The following is a 16001-nucleotide window of genomic DNA, read 5'->3' as shown; positions in this document are numbered from 1 at the left end:
ATGAAAAATATTTAAAAACTGAACAATGTCAAGAGACTAGGAATGGAACTGTGCAAGACTGGCACACTCATATCAAAAAATAAACCAAAATTTCCTCCAGCAAGGTTACTACCACAACACATTTTAGTGAATGAACACTAACCATGGTGCAGTTTTCCACCATTCAGTATCATGATAGAAACCACAGCTAAGAATAAACAAAGTTTCAAATCACAAACTAACAGGAGGAAAAAAAAAAAAAAAGAATCTTCAACACTTACCTACTCGTGATGGTGGTGGTGCCTGTGTTTGAGGAGGAGGCACATGTTGTTGAGCAGGTGGAACTCCAGTTCTGCCAATGCCTTTTTTATCTTGAGTCTCCCCTGCAGTATCACCTCCACCTACATCAAAAACAGGTAAGGGTTGTGATTTCTGAGGGGTAAATAGTGGCCTTAGAACAATACCACTCTGTCAATTCCCTTCCAGTCCTGGGAGACAGTTTCACAACAGGTTAATAAGATATAAAGTGAAGCAAAAATTAATTTCACTAATTAACTTGTTTTTTTACTAGATTAAAATTGGTCACAACAGATGATTCAATGGATTTCATGATGATGATAACTTATTTAAAGGGGCCTGACATCTAGGTCATAGGCCCCTAAATGGATCTGATGAATGAAGAGCACTTAAAAAGAAACAAAATGGGAGTACTTTTAATTAAATTCTGCTGCAAGATACCAGCAAAAGTTCACTACCTTGTACATACAAGGATTTTTTTTTTTTTTATCAAGGTGTAAAAAGTAGTTAAGATGATTAACAACCACAACTACCTCGACAGTTGAAGTTTCTAGGTACACAGACTCCAACAAAGGATCTTCAAATGCTGAACTACTGCTTGGTTGTCATAGCTATCAACATTTGGAAATACTAAACTTGTCACCATAAAATATTATATGAAACAGGAATCATACATATATGCCAGTCCAAGTAGTACGTTACAGGAGAGAGGATGAGACGGGACCATAAAATATGATTCTCTAATTTGTAGATAATATATATCGAGTATGAAGTCTGAAAGCTGCTTAGAACCTCAACATCTCTCCTATCAGTTGCCACAGATGGCTTAGGCATCACTGAAGAGACATACAAGGGAAATGAAGTAGTTTCCCATTGCTTTTGTCACTGAACCAGAAGCTGCTATCACATATACTACCTGACAAAATGAAGCATCCACAAGGGGAGACGATTAACATTTCAGTGTTTTTTAACTTTCATCATGCTTTTTAAAAACTTGTTAACTAACATTTCATTATGTGTGTTTCCAATGTTTTCTGTAAAGCATCATACATGTCTTACTGAGGATGACCCAATGCCAGGTTGAAACATGCCTATTTATGTGTGAACATTCGTCCTGACTGGACATAAAAATATATAGTATTGACTACGAGGATTAAAACAGTTTTGTACAATTTTGTAAGTAGCCTTACCCACGCAGTGTACGTCATGACAAGTTCGAGGGGGATGTTAAAGGGGCGGGGGGGAAGTTGGAGATCCAACCTAACAAGTTTTTGCGATATATTCTAAAATGAAATAACCCATGGAGATCAACTTCATCGACTCTTGTAATAAGCATATAAACAAAACTCTCTACTATTTGTAGTAAGTGTATAAGCAATCACAAATAATAATGGCAACACACTTCAATACTTACGCAATATACACAATTTTCAGGGATAGTTCTACAGGCCCATGGTTTCCCGATTCTGATCACTTTCGATACTGTACCTATTTTTTATTTGCTTTAAGTCGCACCGACACAGATAGGTCTTATGGCGACGATGGAGCAGGAAAGGCCTAGAAATGAGAGGGAAGCGGCCAAGGCCTTAATTGAGGTACAACCCCAGCATATGCCTGGTGTGAAAATGGGAAACCACGGAAAGTATCTTCTTTTAGCTACTCACTGATTTTAACACTGGTGTAATCATACTGTTCATTTTTTAATACAAAACGCATTGTCTCTTTCACAAGACTCTCCTATGCCTTTAAATCAAGCCATATACTGTATCATAACAACACATACAAGCCAACAGACAATAGACCACAGACAGACCATGAACACCGTACAACAGAAAACCAATAATACATACCGCATCACATCAAAGCCAGCCTTATATGGAATCTTTACCAAAATACAGGTTATTGCTGTAATATCTACATATATTATTAATTTACTTTAAAGGTTTTCAATAATTACCAGATGTAAAGAAAAGTGAAACGAAATGGCGTAAGTCATGCTATTTATTTTCATTGTGTATATCATGGTTACTTTTGGGGGGGGGGGTGCTCGAACCCACTATCTCCCGATTACTGGATACCGACCGCACTTAAGCAACTGCAATACAATACTTTGATACCATTATGTAGGCCTATAGTATGAGCATGTCCCGGCTCCATGGCCATGGCTAAATGGTTAATGAACATTGTCCTTCGGTTTAAGGGGTCTCGATCGGGCCGGGGATTTCACTTTCCTTGGTTAATTCCAACGCTTCGGAGGCTGTGTGTGTGCGTGCAATGACTTACACATTGGGACCTTAGGCAGGGCCGCATTTTCATAAGAGTGTAGCTTGCCTATCACGTGACAACATGAAAGACCTACGCCCGGCTCTGGATGCCACATGCCATTATTATTATTCTTGTTATTATTAAATTTACATGATGAAAAATGTCCAAATACAGTACCTATATTTTATTAATTTGCTTTCCTCTTATTTTTAATGTCACCCGCATTTATCGTTTCCCGCATCCATCGTCATTTTCCCCCACCCCCTTGAAGAACGATGCATCGAGGTTTTACTGTAAACAGTAATTCAACATTGCAAAAAAATAATTTTCATCGCAGAGAAACTCTCTTAAGAACTTTTAATGTAACTTAAAAACTTTTCAGTCCGTTAAAAATTCTAATTATAACTCGTATAACATACCTGTTAAAAAAAAAAAACACTAGCAAAAAAGCAACAGATGGTTCACAAAGGATGAAATATGTCTGTCAGCCCCACCAATTGGTCACACACATGAATACCATTATCAAGTAAATTAAAGCAGTAGTTGCTGGTGATTTGAATTTGTTCACGTCACATTTGGCACACACATACAGGATCTCATCTTTACCTTTCACCTGTTGTGTTTGAGCACACAACACCATATTGTTGGAAACTGTTTTTTGCATTAGATGGTTCAGAGGATAAAAAATGTTTACCAGCCCCACTAGTTAGTCATCAGATGAAGGATATCCCCTTTTACTAGTTGGTCGCAAAAGAAAACACTTCTGGAATTATTTAGGAGAAGGTGAAGGTGAAAATTTGCTGGAGGTATATTCTCTCCAGTTTTGACATTAAAGAGAGCATGAAAATTCAGAAGGTTAATATTGAACTGGTGGGGGGGAGGGAAGAAAAAAATTCATATACCACTTCATTATTTTCTGCACTCCGTCAGTGGAACTGATCATTAAAACAGTCTTGAGCTGGAAGTCTTTCTGTTTCAATGCTTTTTGTTGTCCTTTAGTGCGGTTCAACTGGTATCTGAATATCTGGTATCTGTATACTGTATGAAAACTTTATTTCAAGACTTGAAATCAAAAAGTTTAGTTACAAAATGAGTGTGCTATTCATCTTATTGATATTTCAGGCGTTCGACTGAGACATTTACTCAGAGTTCAAAATGGAAAGATCCAGTACACGAAATAATAACCTATAAAACTGTACACATTATCAAACTAAAGATGCTCATAGACCACAAATGGACAAGAACAAGCATTGCAATTGCAGTCCAACTGCGAGCATTACTGTCCTCTGAACTGCGTAACTTTGGTGAAATGTCTAATTTTTGTTCTCTGGTGAGGAGCCACTCCATTATTCTTCTTACCTCCCAGGTTTCACTCATTCACCGGGTAAGGGAAATGCGAACACATTCAACATATATCTTTGCAACTCTTCAGTAGCTTCATCTAAAATGAATCCCACTTCATGTTTGTTGACCGCCTCTTTTACTTTCTCGAAGATGTTCACATAAATTGGCTGTATGTAAGTTTTCCTTAGAGTGCTCTCATCTGGTATTGACCTTTACGTATACTTTTCAAGGACTGATTTGAATACAGGACTTGTGGACTGGAATTCTTGACTAGATTAATGCTAGGCAAGATCCGCAATGAACTTTGCACCGCTGCTTTTTGGATCCTGAAGCGAAGACTTGTATCAGAGTAGTTTGCTTATGTTTCAACTTTGCAAAGCTCATTGTTCTTTACAAATCTGCTGTACTGGATGTGATGGTTTATTCTGTTTCTTTGATGCTTGTCATTGACTGTAATATTTACCTTGCAGATGGCACACTGAAGAATGATGCCATCAGTTTAGATGAGTTGCCTCTCCAAAACATTGGAAGAATGCGACCTATCCTCAGGTCGTCCCCATACTCGCAGACGATGGTCATCCAGGGCAGTGCAGAACCACGATTTATTACTGAGTAGAATGTGACTCCATGTGTTATGGTGTTAACGGCAGTCTACGCAAGGGGTGGTAATTCCCTAGTCCGGCTGCTGCTAGTCTCCGACCATTGGTACGGGATGACACAATGTTCCAGGGAGTCCATTATTTGTTCTCGGATGGCAGGTGCAGATGTGAAGGGGTGACGATGTTCTTGGTGCACAATACAGCAATCCTCCCTTGTTGTGGTCAGACGTACTCGACCGGAACACTGCCGATGAGTATGCCTGACCTCACGTTCCCATGCAGTCCAATATCAGGGCACTGTCACATCAGAATGCCGCACAAATCTAGACATTGCAGGAATGGACCAGCCAGCCAAATAGAGACCCAAAATGGGCCACTTTCAAACCCTGTCAGGTGCTGATAATACTGCCTTACATATGTACGTGGCATCTCCATGTCCTTTACAGTGATCATTGAACATCTGACGCTAATTAATGAACGTAAGTTTTCGTGGCTCATTGTATTAACATAAAGAAATAAAGAAATAATGCAAATTGGCCGAAAGCTTGGCTTTATTATTATTAACAAATATATATATATATAGTGGCTTTAATTATATTATATAGTGGCTTTATGTTAACATCTGACGCTGTTCATGTCCCTAACATAGCCTACCAGGCCTGGTAACAACACTAATGTACTCTGGTTGTGGCCGTTCTGTCACAGAGAATTACACCTCTAATCATTAACATACCGGCAGATGGCGTGTGCGAAGTTACACTGATGTCCGGCCATTTCTTCCGAGTGCTTCAATTTATTTTTTATTTTTTTCCAGGCAGTGTATGTCTACCAAGCCCACTGAAATACCTGCACAAACTGATCCCATTGCCGATATTTTCAAACCATTCATAGCAGGGAGTGGTTGCACAAGAAATGTGTCTGTAAAGAACCCAAACCTCGTATGTCAAAACTTGCCATTTTCGGATCAATGAAGATTTAGATAGCAAATATGTTGCTGGACTTGCTGACAAAATCTCACCAATCAGAAACCATAGAAATTTTATTTTGTAAAATCACTTTGCTTAATTCTGCAGACAAAACCTCGTATGTCAAATTACTCCTAGTACAATTGACATACTGAGTTCCCACAGTAACATCAACAGCTTACTTGTAAGAATCGTTTGTTTAACTCTTAATTCACATATTGGCAATATTCAGTGGTGTTGATTCTTACAGAACAGTTAATTTTGGTGCTTTAATCACTTACATGTTTAGGTATAACGACACATATATAATACTTTAAGGATTTTTAAAGGTTTTGAATGTAGATATGCTATATATAGCAAGTGTGCTTCCTTCTAACATTTATTAGTTTGTTCACATGTTTTTGATTTACGGTTAATACTTATAGGTAGCATGATGGAAAGTGATGAAATCGAAAGTTTACTGCTTGTAAGTGAACAATATGATGAGTGTGAAATGGATATATTAAGAAAGCTGAGATTTTCAGATCCAGTTGTAGTTTATGCTAGCAGCATTTCAAGATGATATTACGATATGCTGTGGTAGCAGGTACGGACACCTCTTTGGAGGCAGCCCTGCCCAGGGAGTGACGCCCCTGCCTATGTCAGTCCCCGAGCACACTGACCTGGTGTATATTATCTGGTAAGGGTCCCAGCTCAGGGTTATGAGCGAAGACCTCAACGGAATCAACAGCGGAGAAGACAGACTTCAGAAAGGTGACAGCCCAGTACTCAGGGAATAGTGTTAGTACACTATTCATCAGCAGCATTGTGTTCCATGTTAGGGGCAACTGCAAGGGCATCTGTTTCCCATGTAAGGGGCAGCCTGAATAATTACTGGCAGTAGCTCTAAAATGTCTTTGGAAGTAACCTTTTCGCTCCAAGTATCAGAACGGACAAAAATACCCACGCCATCAGACGCCCGATGGGCATAATATCGTTCTGTCAAGTATAGTCTGAAATTTCTCAAGACCGTATGATGACCTGGTCTGAAGATTGTCTCCTGAATACATACTATACTCGCTGTGTACTCAATAATGAGCTGATGTACCTCAGCAAGATGCCTGTCATAACCATTACAATTCCACTGTAACAGTGCCATAGTGTGGACTATAAAGGAGTGTTAGGTTATGAGCGACAAGATGCTCGTAAGCCTAAACACTATCAACATCTACATCCGTAGATTTAGATGACAGCGCGACGTCCATCTGTCGATGACGGGGATGACGCTCAGAACTTCGACGCTTTTCGGGGACGGGAAGTTCCCCTATGAGGGGAGCGCGCAGGTTTAGGAGCAGGAGTACCTGCTGGCGCAGACCCATACCCTCCAGATGGAGGGCGTGATTTCTCTTTCGCAGGGGAAGTGCGAGAGCACCCGGTAAGGGCGTTCTTCTTTGCCGCCTTCTTTTCAAGTTTAGACGGACTGGGAGTTGGTTTCCCAGCCCTGGTCGAAGATGTAACCTCCGCCGACTGGGCACGGCTTTCGCCGACCTCTTAGGGGAGGGAGACTTTGCCTTCCCACCTTTGCTGTGCTGGCTTAGAACTGCCAGCCGGCACAGACTTCTGGCTGGTCGAAGGTGGGGTGGCCCCCACCCCTTCGAGTTTTTACTCTTTGCGACGTTGCTCTGAGGAGCAACAGTTGCCTTGGGCGCAGCGATCATCACAGGTACCGATGTTGTGAAAGACAAACCTGGGAGACTCTGAGCTATCATGCTATAATCGAGTGTACGGGCAGGTGTATTCGTGGAATTAAACTTACGGCAAGCTTCCTGGTAGGAAAAACCATCCAGGGTCTTGATCTCCTGGATCATCTTCTCACTCAGATAGGTTGGACAGTTCCGATCTCGAGGAGAATGAAGACCAGGGCAGTTAGTGCAATTGTGCGGAGTTGTGCACTCCTCCGCGCCGTGAACTACTCTTCCACATGTACCACACACAGATTGATTCGAACAACAAAATACCATGTGTCCAAATCTCTGGCACTGATAGCATCGCGTAGGAGGCGGGATGTACGGCCTCACATCACAACGATAGGTTGTTACCTTGACTTTCTCTGGCAACATTGACAATTTGAAGGAAACTATGAACGCACCTGTGGCAACGTCTTCACCGTTGACATTGCATGTGATACACCGGATGTGGGTCACGCCACGGTGCTTTATGTCTTCCATCAATTCATCGTCAGTGTTCAGAACGTGATTTTGGTGGAAAATAACTCCACGAACCAGATTCAAGGTTTGGTGCTCTTCCACTTTGACGGGGATTTTGCCAAAGGGGTCGCACTTAAGCAACCGATCTGCGTTCCACGCAGTGCTCATCTTTAGAAGCAAACCACCATTGCGCAGTTTCTTAAAGTCCTCAAGTTCACCGTATACACCTTGAGTGTGTTGACTGAACAGAATCGATTTGACCAGCTTGAAATCGTGCCCATCAGTTCTGGTAGTAACCAGGAACCTAGGGAAGCTCGAACTCAGACTAACACGCTGCGCTAGTTCCCAAGGAGTTGCTCCCCTTAGGGAATCAAAAGTTAAAGACTTGGGTAGCGAACTACCCGAGGAGGCAGGCGGAAGTGGTTTCGACGCCATGCTTGAAATCATCTTCCCTGAATGCCACCCACTCCGATCATGGGTCTCTGTAGCCGAACCAAGCAGCCAAGGCAATACCCACCTGGTCATAGCCGGTACTGCCCGGACTCCGATGTTGGACGATGCCTAATATGGGAGGACTGAGGCAATAAGCACTAGGACTCCCTTCCTCCAGTCACCCGCAATAGCTTGTACCCCATAGCGTGTACAGAGCACTAAATATAGGTAAAAATAAATAAGAATTCAGCTGTGCGGGGACCAGTATTGTCAGGGGGATACTACTGCAAGGGTACATGACACTCCCACCCGCCGCTTCCTGGGTGGTTACTGACAAGGGCTTTCGAGTGTAGTCGCACACGTAGGAGGTCCATCTCCGAGCAGCACGCACATCAAAAATTTGGAATAGGTCTACAATTAGCCCTCAAGATACAATAAAATAATAAAGTGGGGACCATGGCCACATGACCCTTTTAGTCGCCTTCTACGACAGGCAGGGATTACCAGTGAATGTATTCAGCTCCTCCCATCCACAGGAGGTCCAACACATTGTACCAAACCGCAAGCCATGTCCACGCCTAGGTCGCCCCTTTTAATCGCCTCTTACAACAGGCAGGGGATACCGCGGGTGTATTCTACATGTACATCCCCCACCCATAGGGAGTAATATGAGGAATCAGCTGTTCAGTGATTCTCTACTGGAAAACAATTTGTATATAATGATATTGTTCTCCTCCTATTCTTTATTACATTATTATGTTTCATAAATAGTTATAAGTAATGGATAACTTGAAGTGTTATTTATGGAAATAATAGTAGGATAAGATGTATTAGAAGTAAGGTATTGCATTTTTCGAGCTGGATATCATTGTCGTGATGTATCGGATGGAGACGTCGATCAGCGAGGTAGAGATTGATGATATGGTAATCGGCGCATCGAATAGTCTTTCAGATCCCACGTAAAACTGAACCAAATTTCGACATTCCCTGAGAAGCTGGCTGCGAATCCTTTACGTTGACCGACCTGGACGCAGGAAGGGCATAATAGGAATATCCTGTAATGGATACACAGATTTACACTTCCACTCTTCTACTTTGTTTTTTGTTACAGTGCACAAGAACATTTACAGTCACAATATTTACGTCTGCTTCATCATTCACTAACTTCACTAAGCACAGATAAGGTGTCTTCAACATAACATTCACTAGAAAAAACTTTCAGATGTATCATAATCTTCATTACAATCACTCTCTAGTAAGATATCCACAACTTCCCGCTCGGAGATAGCTTCGCGCGCTCTCATCTTTACTGACTGAATAATCGTGACAACAGCTGTTCAGCTACCTTCAAAAACAGCGGTAATTCTCCAGAAGATAATGTAAATAGAGTGATAGGAGACTTCCTTGTAATATTATGAAGCATTTTAATGCCATCTGTTGAATTAATAATCAATAACTTCACAGTTTCGTCGATAACACAGGGCACTGCACTGCCCCGTCAATTTGGCAGCTAAGTAAGTGGAGTCCTAGGTAGTGCACCCCATTGATTCGATAGTTAGGTAAGCCAAGGGGTAAAAGAGGTTGCTGCTGATGGAGTCACAGAAGTGACTGTTGAAGATTGGGGCATAAGCGGAAGGACATTAAAAAGTGGGCGAGTTAAAATGTGAGATGGGGGTTTAACACAGAAAACTATTAAGAAAGATGAACATCAGCACATGTCTGACAGTATTTCAGAAAATGTTTAAGGAGGCAAAGAAGGATTTACCACAAGCGATGGAGAGATGAAGAGATACAGCTTCCGACAGCTTAACATACTGAGGAGAAATTGTCAGCTAATTCATCTGAAGTTCCTGAATTTAAATAAAAAGTGATTTAAGTTGTTTTGCACGATGGGCTGACATCAGAAAAATCTTCAACTGTGATCAGACTAGGCTGAACGTCATAAAGCTACCTACCATGTCCGGCCCCGCGGTGTAGAGGGCGTTCCTCAGTAAGCCATGCATAATGCTTTAAAAACATAGGAAACACAAAAAATGAAATGTTAGTTAAAAAGTTTTTTAAAGGCATGATGAAGGTTAAAAAATTGTGAAATGTTGATCGTTAAAACAGTCTTCAGCTGGAAGTCTTTCTGTTTCAATGCTTTTTGTTGTCCTTTGGCATGGTTCAACTGATATCTGAAATCTGTATACAGAAAAGTTTCCAGCTCAAGACTGTTTTAACGATCAACATTTCACAGTTTTTTAACTTTCACCATGCTTTTTTTTTTTAAAAACCTATCAACTGACATTTCATTTTGTGTGTTTCCTATGTTTTCAATGCATCACACATATGTCTTACTGTGGATGACCCAATGCTGGGTCGAAACATATCTATTTATGTGTGAAGTTTCGTCTTAATTGGACGTAAAAATATATAGTATTGACTAGGAGGATCAAAATAGTTTTGTACAATTTTGTAAGTAGCTTTACCCACGCAGTGTATGTCATGACAATGTTGAGGGGAATGTTGAAGGGGGAAGTTACAGATCCAAGGCTGGCTTTGATGTGATCCGGTATCTATTATTGGTTTTCTGTTGTACAGCGTTCATAGTCTGTCTATGGTCAGTCCAGTATCCACTGGCTATTGTCTGTTGGCTTGTATGTGTTGTTGATATAATACAGTATATGGCCTGGTTTAACCCTGACAGTAACACGTCTATAAATATCGCTTTAGTTACATCACACGTCTCAAAGACGTGCCACTCAAAGCCTATTATTTAAAATGACTTTTTGGTAGGCGTTATGCTCTAGAAATAGTTTGCACCAATTGCAAGTTTTATTGAATACGGCCATTTTATTTTACAAGGATATGGACGAACTGAAAAAGTAAAATAATTGTTTCAGCTAGCATATCTATATCACCATTTGATATTGAACAATTTAAAAACTTTCGTTGTAAGAAGCGACAATAAAAAGCCTGAATTTGATATAGGCAAACGAGAAAAAACGTACTAGACTGCGTTCATTCGCACGACACATCAGAAAGTCGTATGTGTAATTGTCAGGGTTAAAGGCATAGAAGAGTCTTGTGAAAGAGACAATGCGTGTTGTATTAAAAAGTGAACAGTATGATTACACCAGTGTTAAAATCAGCAAGTAGCTAAAAGAGGGTACAGTCTAACAAAAGTGATCAGAATCAGGAAACCACGGGCCTGTGAATCTATCCTTGAAAATTGTGCATATTGTGTAAGTACTGAAGTGTGTTGCCATTATTATTTGTCATGGCTTATACAGTTACTACAAATAGTAGATCGTAGAGCTTGATTTCTCATCTATTTATTTCAGTTTTAGATTTGTGTTTATATGCCAATGTGTTAAGGGAAACTTCCCAGCCTTTCTTTTGTTTATTTTGAGTTTTGTTTATATGCTTGTTACCAGAGTCTGATGAAATTGATCTCAATGGATTATTTCATGTTAGAATATACAGCCAAAACTGGTTAGGGAGTTTTTGTGGGGACCGAAAAAAAAAAAAAAATGTCCTAAAGAGGGAACGTGCTAAAACATGAATAACAATTATACTGTTAAATTTAACGTCAGGTTTTAACATAAAAATAATTATGATGAAAACAAAGAAACAAGTGTTTACTATTATAATTAAATAAATAATGTAATACATTTTAAAAACAACAACATAGCAAAACATCAAGGAAAAATGTCCTTAGAGACACAAATTTAAACACGTCACTTACAAGTATGTTACAAGTTATTGTAGGAATGTCCAACATCTGTTTCAATACAAGATGTGTTGTTGGTTAAAATTGCAACCTCATTTATTTATGGTACCGGTTTCAACGTCCATGGACGTCATCATCAGCCAATTAGGGTCATCATACAAAGATACAGTAGAGTCTCAATTATCCGACCTAAACGGGACCTGGAGTATGTCGGATCAGCGAAAATGTCGGATAATACAGAATTACTTTGAAAATTAACTAAAACAAACAGGAAGGCCGTACTGTATTACTAAAACAATAACATGTTTTACAGCACTCTATTTATTAAATTATCAGTTCAATTGTACAGTACATGCAGTATTGAACGAAAACATTCCAAGTATCTTACGAAAAGAAACTTGCCAACAATCAAGGATGAAAGGAGTTTCCGCCGATATCTCCTCTTCAGTGTTTCCAGCACACCTTGGTCCACTGGCTGGCATAATGACGTCACGTTACGAGCTAGGAACATGAAATTGATGTCATCAATTCTAAGTTGCTGTTCATTTGGGTGTGATGGAGCATTGTCTAGTTGCAGAAGAGGTTTTCTAGGGAGAGTGTTTGAAGCTAGAAATTTTTCTACACCTGGAACAAACTGTGTAACAAAACAGTCTTTAAAGATGTCAGCAGACATCCAGGCAGCCTTTTGATTCGTGTAATGGACTGGAAGGGCATTAGCAGAAATATTTTTAAGTGCCCTAGGCTTCTTTGCTTTACCAATCATAAGCAATTTTCCTTTTAAGTACCCAGTAACATTACTACAGGCAAGAACAGTAAATCTTTCCTTACTACGTTTGTAGCCAAGTGCAGACGTCTCAGCTTGGGCTGCGAGAGTTTTTGATGGCAGCATCTTGAAATTCAGCCCAGTCTCATCACAATTAAAAATCTGATAACCGGTTAATCCCTCAGCAAGTATTATTACTTGACATTCCTCTTTAAATTTCACTACCTCATCGGATTTAGCTGACAGTTTTTCTCCACAGATATTAAGCTGCCTAATGCCGTACCATTTTTTCCACCGATGAAACCACTCAGCACTGGCAGTAAATTTAGGGTCCCCTTCATTAAACTCCTTCTGGAAACACATCGCCTTTTCTTGCAGAATGGGGCCAGATATTGGCAGGTCCTTTAGTCTCCACCAAAAGTTCAAAATTAAGTCTACCATTGTCGGATAACACGGAATGTCGGATAAGCGAAGGTCGGTTGAGCGAGACTCTACTGTACATATTAAAGTTAAAACACACAAAATTGACCCTCAAAATTAGAACTGTCTATAACAAGTTAAAATACAAAGCATATTTATGCTAAATTTCCAGGTTTGAATATGTAATTTGTACAAGTTTGACAACTTGTTAGTCACACATAAAAATAAAAAACTGAAGCTGAGAAGCCTCGCAAAAAAACAAGTTCGAAGTCTTTGACACTCCTAAAATTTATAGATTTGGATGATTTGTGCAGCATTGGTAGCCACAACATATGTAGAGAAATGTATGCTGAGTGCAATGCGGTAATGTTAAATACGTTAAAAGAGTGGTAGGTGTTCCTCTGTGAGCATAAAAACGACACTAAGTCAATAGATAAATTATATGAAAACCATCTTCATAAAATACGATGTTATGTCGTATTATACTGGAGCAAGTGGATCTTGCGGCCAGAACTGTTTGTTGAAGATGTTACATTCTCGATGCAATGTGGGCCTGTAGTTGAAAGATAAAAAAGAGTTAAACTTGGATGGTGGAAATGGGGCCAGAAAGTAAAACTTTATGAAGAGATTCACCTCGGTTGGCTGGTTGTGTGTGCTGTGGAGTTGAAGAGGAACTGGCTAGGAAGTCGCGTGGACCGACTGGGGAAGGAAGGGGTGAGGGAGGAGTGCGTGAGGGAGGAGGAGGGGTAATAGACTGGGCGGGATCAGGGGGTTTTGGAGGAAGGATAGGATACTATGTCAAACAGTTATGTCCTATCGGAAAGACTGATCTATTTTCCTGAATTCTGAACATATTAAACACTGCCGTGAGAACATCAAAACAGCATTTTCGGTTTCTCAGAGATGTCATTTAAATTAACGTTTGAATTTAAAAAATTGGTCTAAGTGAATGTAGCAGTTTTCGGTAGTATCTAAAAGGGAGCCTTTGTTAAGTGCATCAAGGATTTCAATATCCTGGTCTATTCCGTAAAATTTGTGCTTAGCGTCGTGTATATGCTGGCCTACCATGGAATATCTATTATACCTAATTTCATTTGTATGTTCTGTCTACCTGATTTTTTTGCTCCGACCAGTTTGCCCAATATATGAGCTGCTGCAATAACTGCATCGAAATCTGTATACACCTGATTTTGAGAAAGGGTTAGAACTATTGATCATTTTGGAATTGTGTAGAACATCCAAATTTCTACCGTTAGTTCTGAAATAGATGTTAACATTATGCTTCTTAAATATATTGGTGACATTATATATGGTTTTATCAAAACTGAAAGTCGAAAACAATTTTGATTTTGATTTATCCCTTATTAAATTTGATTTTGAACGATGCTTAAATTTACTGATTACTAGCTGATGTACCCGTCCTTCGCTACGGAATTCTCAGAAAGATTGTCTTTGTAGTTTTCCTAACTGAAGTCAACTTAGGCCATTACAAAATACTCGATCAAATGAAAAACCACACATTTTCTCACTTTAACCACTACGCTGCCGATCTAACAGTCCAAATTTCCAGTGCTGGAATGACCATGCCACAGACAGCCGTGAACACTCCTCTGCCATTATTCCGTTAAATATTCACACTGCTCATTCCAATCGGTGCCTCAGAGTACGGATTTAATGGCTCGAATGCTATGATGAACCAGTGTGTTACGTACCAGTAATATCAGAATTCCGCTGTCGCCAGCCCTGAAGATGGTTTTACGTGGTCTCCCATTCTCATACCAGGCAAATGCTGGGGCTGTACCCCGTAATTAAGGTCAGGACCACTTCCTTTCCACTCCTAGCCCTTTTCCTATCCCATCGTCGCCATAAGGCCTATCTGTGTTGGTGTGACGTAAAGCAAGTTAAAAAAAACTTGGTATACAGCAGTAATCCCATCTATCGGAGATAAGTTGCAACAGGGACACAAAGCACATCCCAACAAACAATGATCAGTGTAGTGTTATTGCTGATCAATGTTATGAGCTTTCTGTATTGTAGGCCTTCACATTTAGTTTTCTTTCAACTCTGTGATATTAGGGCGTCTTACAAAAGTATTTATAGCGTAGACTGTAGTTCCTTATTTCCCGACTATGCATACCGATTTTCATTAAATTCTGTTTACCCATTTTCTCGTGACTCAGCGCTGATATGGACTTGGCAACAAAAATCAAAATTCATGAATATCTCTGTTATGATAGCCGGTATGGTAAAAATGTATAAGACATAAATGATCAGAGGTTGAATACTTGATATAACTTTAGCTATGTAGTATTTGTCGATAGGACCTCTAATAACACAAGTATTTGAGAAATAAATTTTAAGCCTTCCCCTATACTACCATTTTATGCAGCGTGAATATAATTATTTATGGCCTAGATTATAGCAACTTATTTCCCGACTTTGCATGACGGTTTTCATTAATATAGGACCACTGATAACATACATATTTCAGAATTAAATTTTAGGTCTTCCCCTAAACTACCATTTCTCTCGGCGTGAATACGATTATATATGACCCAGATTATAGCAACTTATTCCCCGACTTTGCATACCGATTTCCATTAAGATAAAAAAACTAATAACATAAATATTTGACAATTAAATTCTAGGCTTTCCCCTAAACTACCATTTTTCTCAGCGTGATTAAGATTATTCATAGCCTAAATTGTAGCGACTTATTTTCAGACTTTACATACCTATTTTTATTAAGATAGGACCATTAATAACAAATATTTGAGAATTAAATTTTAGGCCTTCATCTAAACTACCATTTCTCTCAGCGTGAATAACATTATTTATAGCCTAGATTGTAGTGACTTACTACCGGACTTTACATACCGATTTTCATAAAATTCTCTTCAGCCGTTTTCTCGTGATGCGTGTACATACATACATACAGACAGAAATTACGGAAAATTAAAAAGTGCATTTGCTTGTTACTATGGAAACGACCGATACAGAAATACCGTCCTTTTTAAATTCTGAGCAATGTTCAGACAA

At 39.6% G+C, this 16001-nt stretch overlaps 1 protein-coding gene across 2 annotated transcripts in view; it reads right to left on the bottom strand.

Annotated features, from left to right (window-relative positions):
- The window catches only part of LOC136856825 (protein argonaute-2), a 467999-nt gene that overhangs the window by 439001 nt on the left and 12997 nt on the right, over positions 1-16001 (bottom strand). For both annotated transcript variants that reach the window (XM_067134979.2, XM_067134978.2), the window contains exon 3: positions 261-380. In XM_067134979.2, the coding sequence (XP_066991080.2) occupies positions 261-380 (120 nt within the window). The remainder of the gene's footprint in view (positions 1-260; positions 381-16001) is intronic.

Source organism: Anabrus simplex, chromosome 1 (genome assembly GCF_040414725.1).
Source record: "Anabrus simplex isolate iqAnaSimp1 chromosome 1, ASM4041472v1, whole genome shotgun sequence".
In the NCBI taxonomy this organism is placed as follows: Eukaryota; Metazoa; Arthropoda; class Insecta; order Orthoptera; family Tettigoniidae; genus Anabrus; species Anabrus simplex.
Note: the sequence above shows the minus strand (reverse complement) of the source record. Positions and strands in the feature narration are given on the sequence as shown.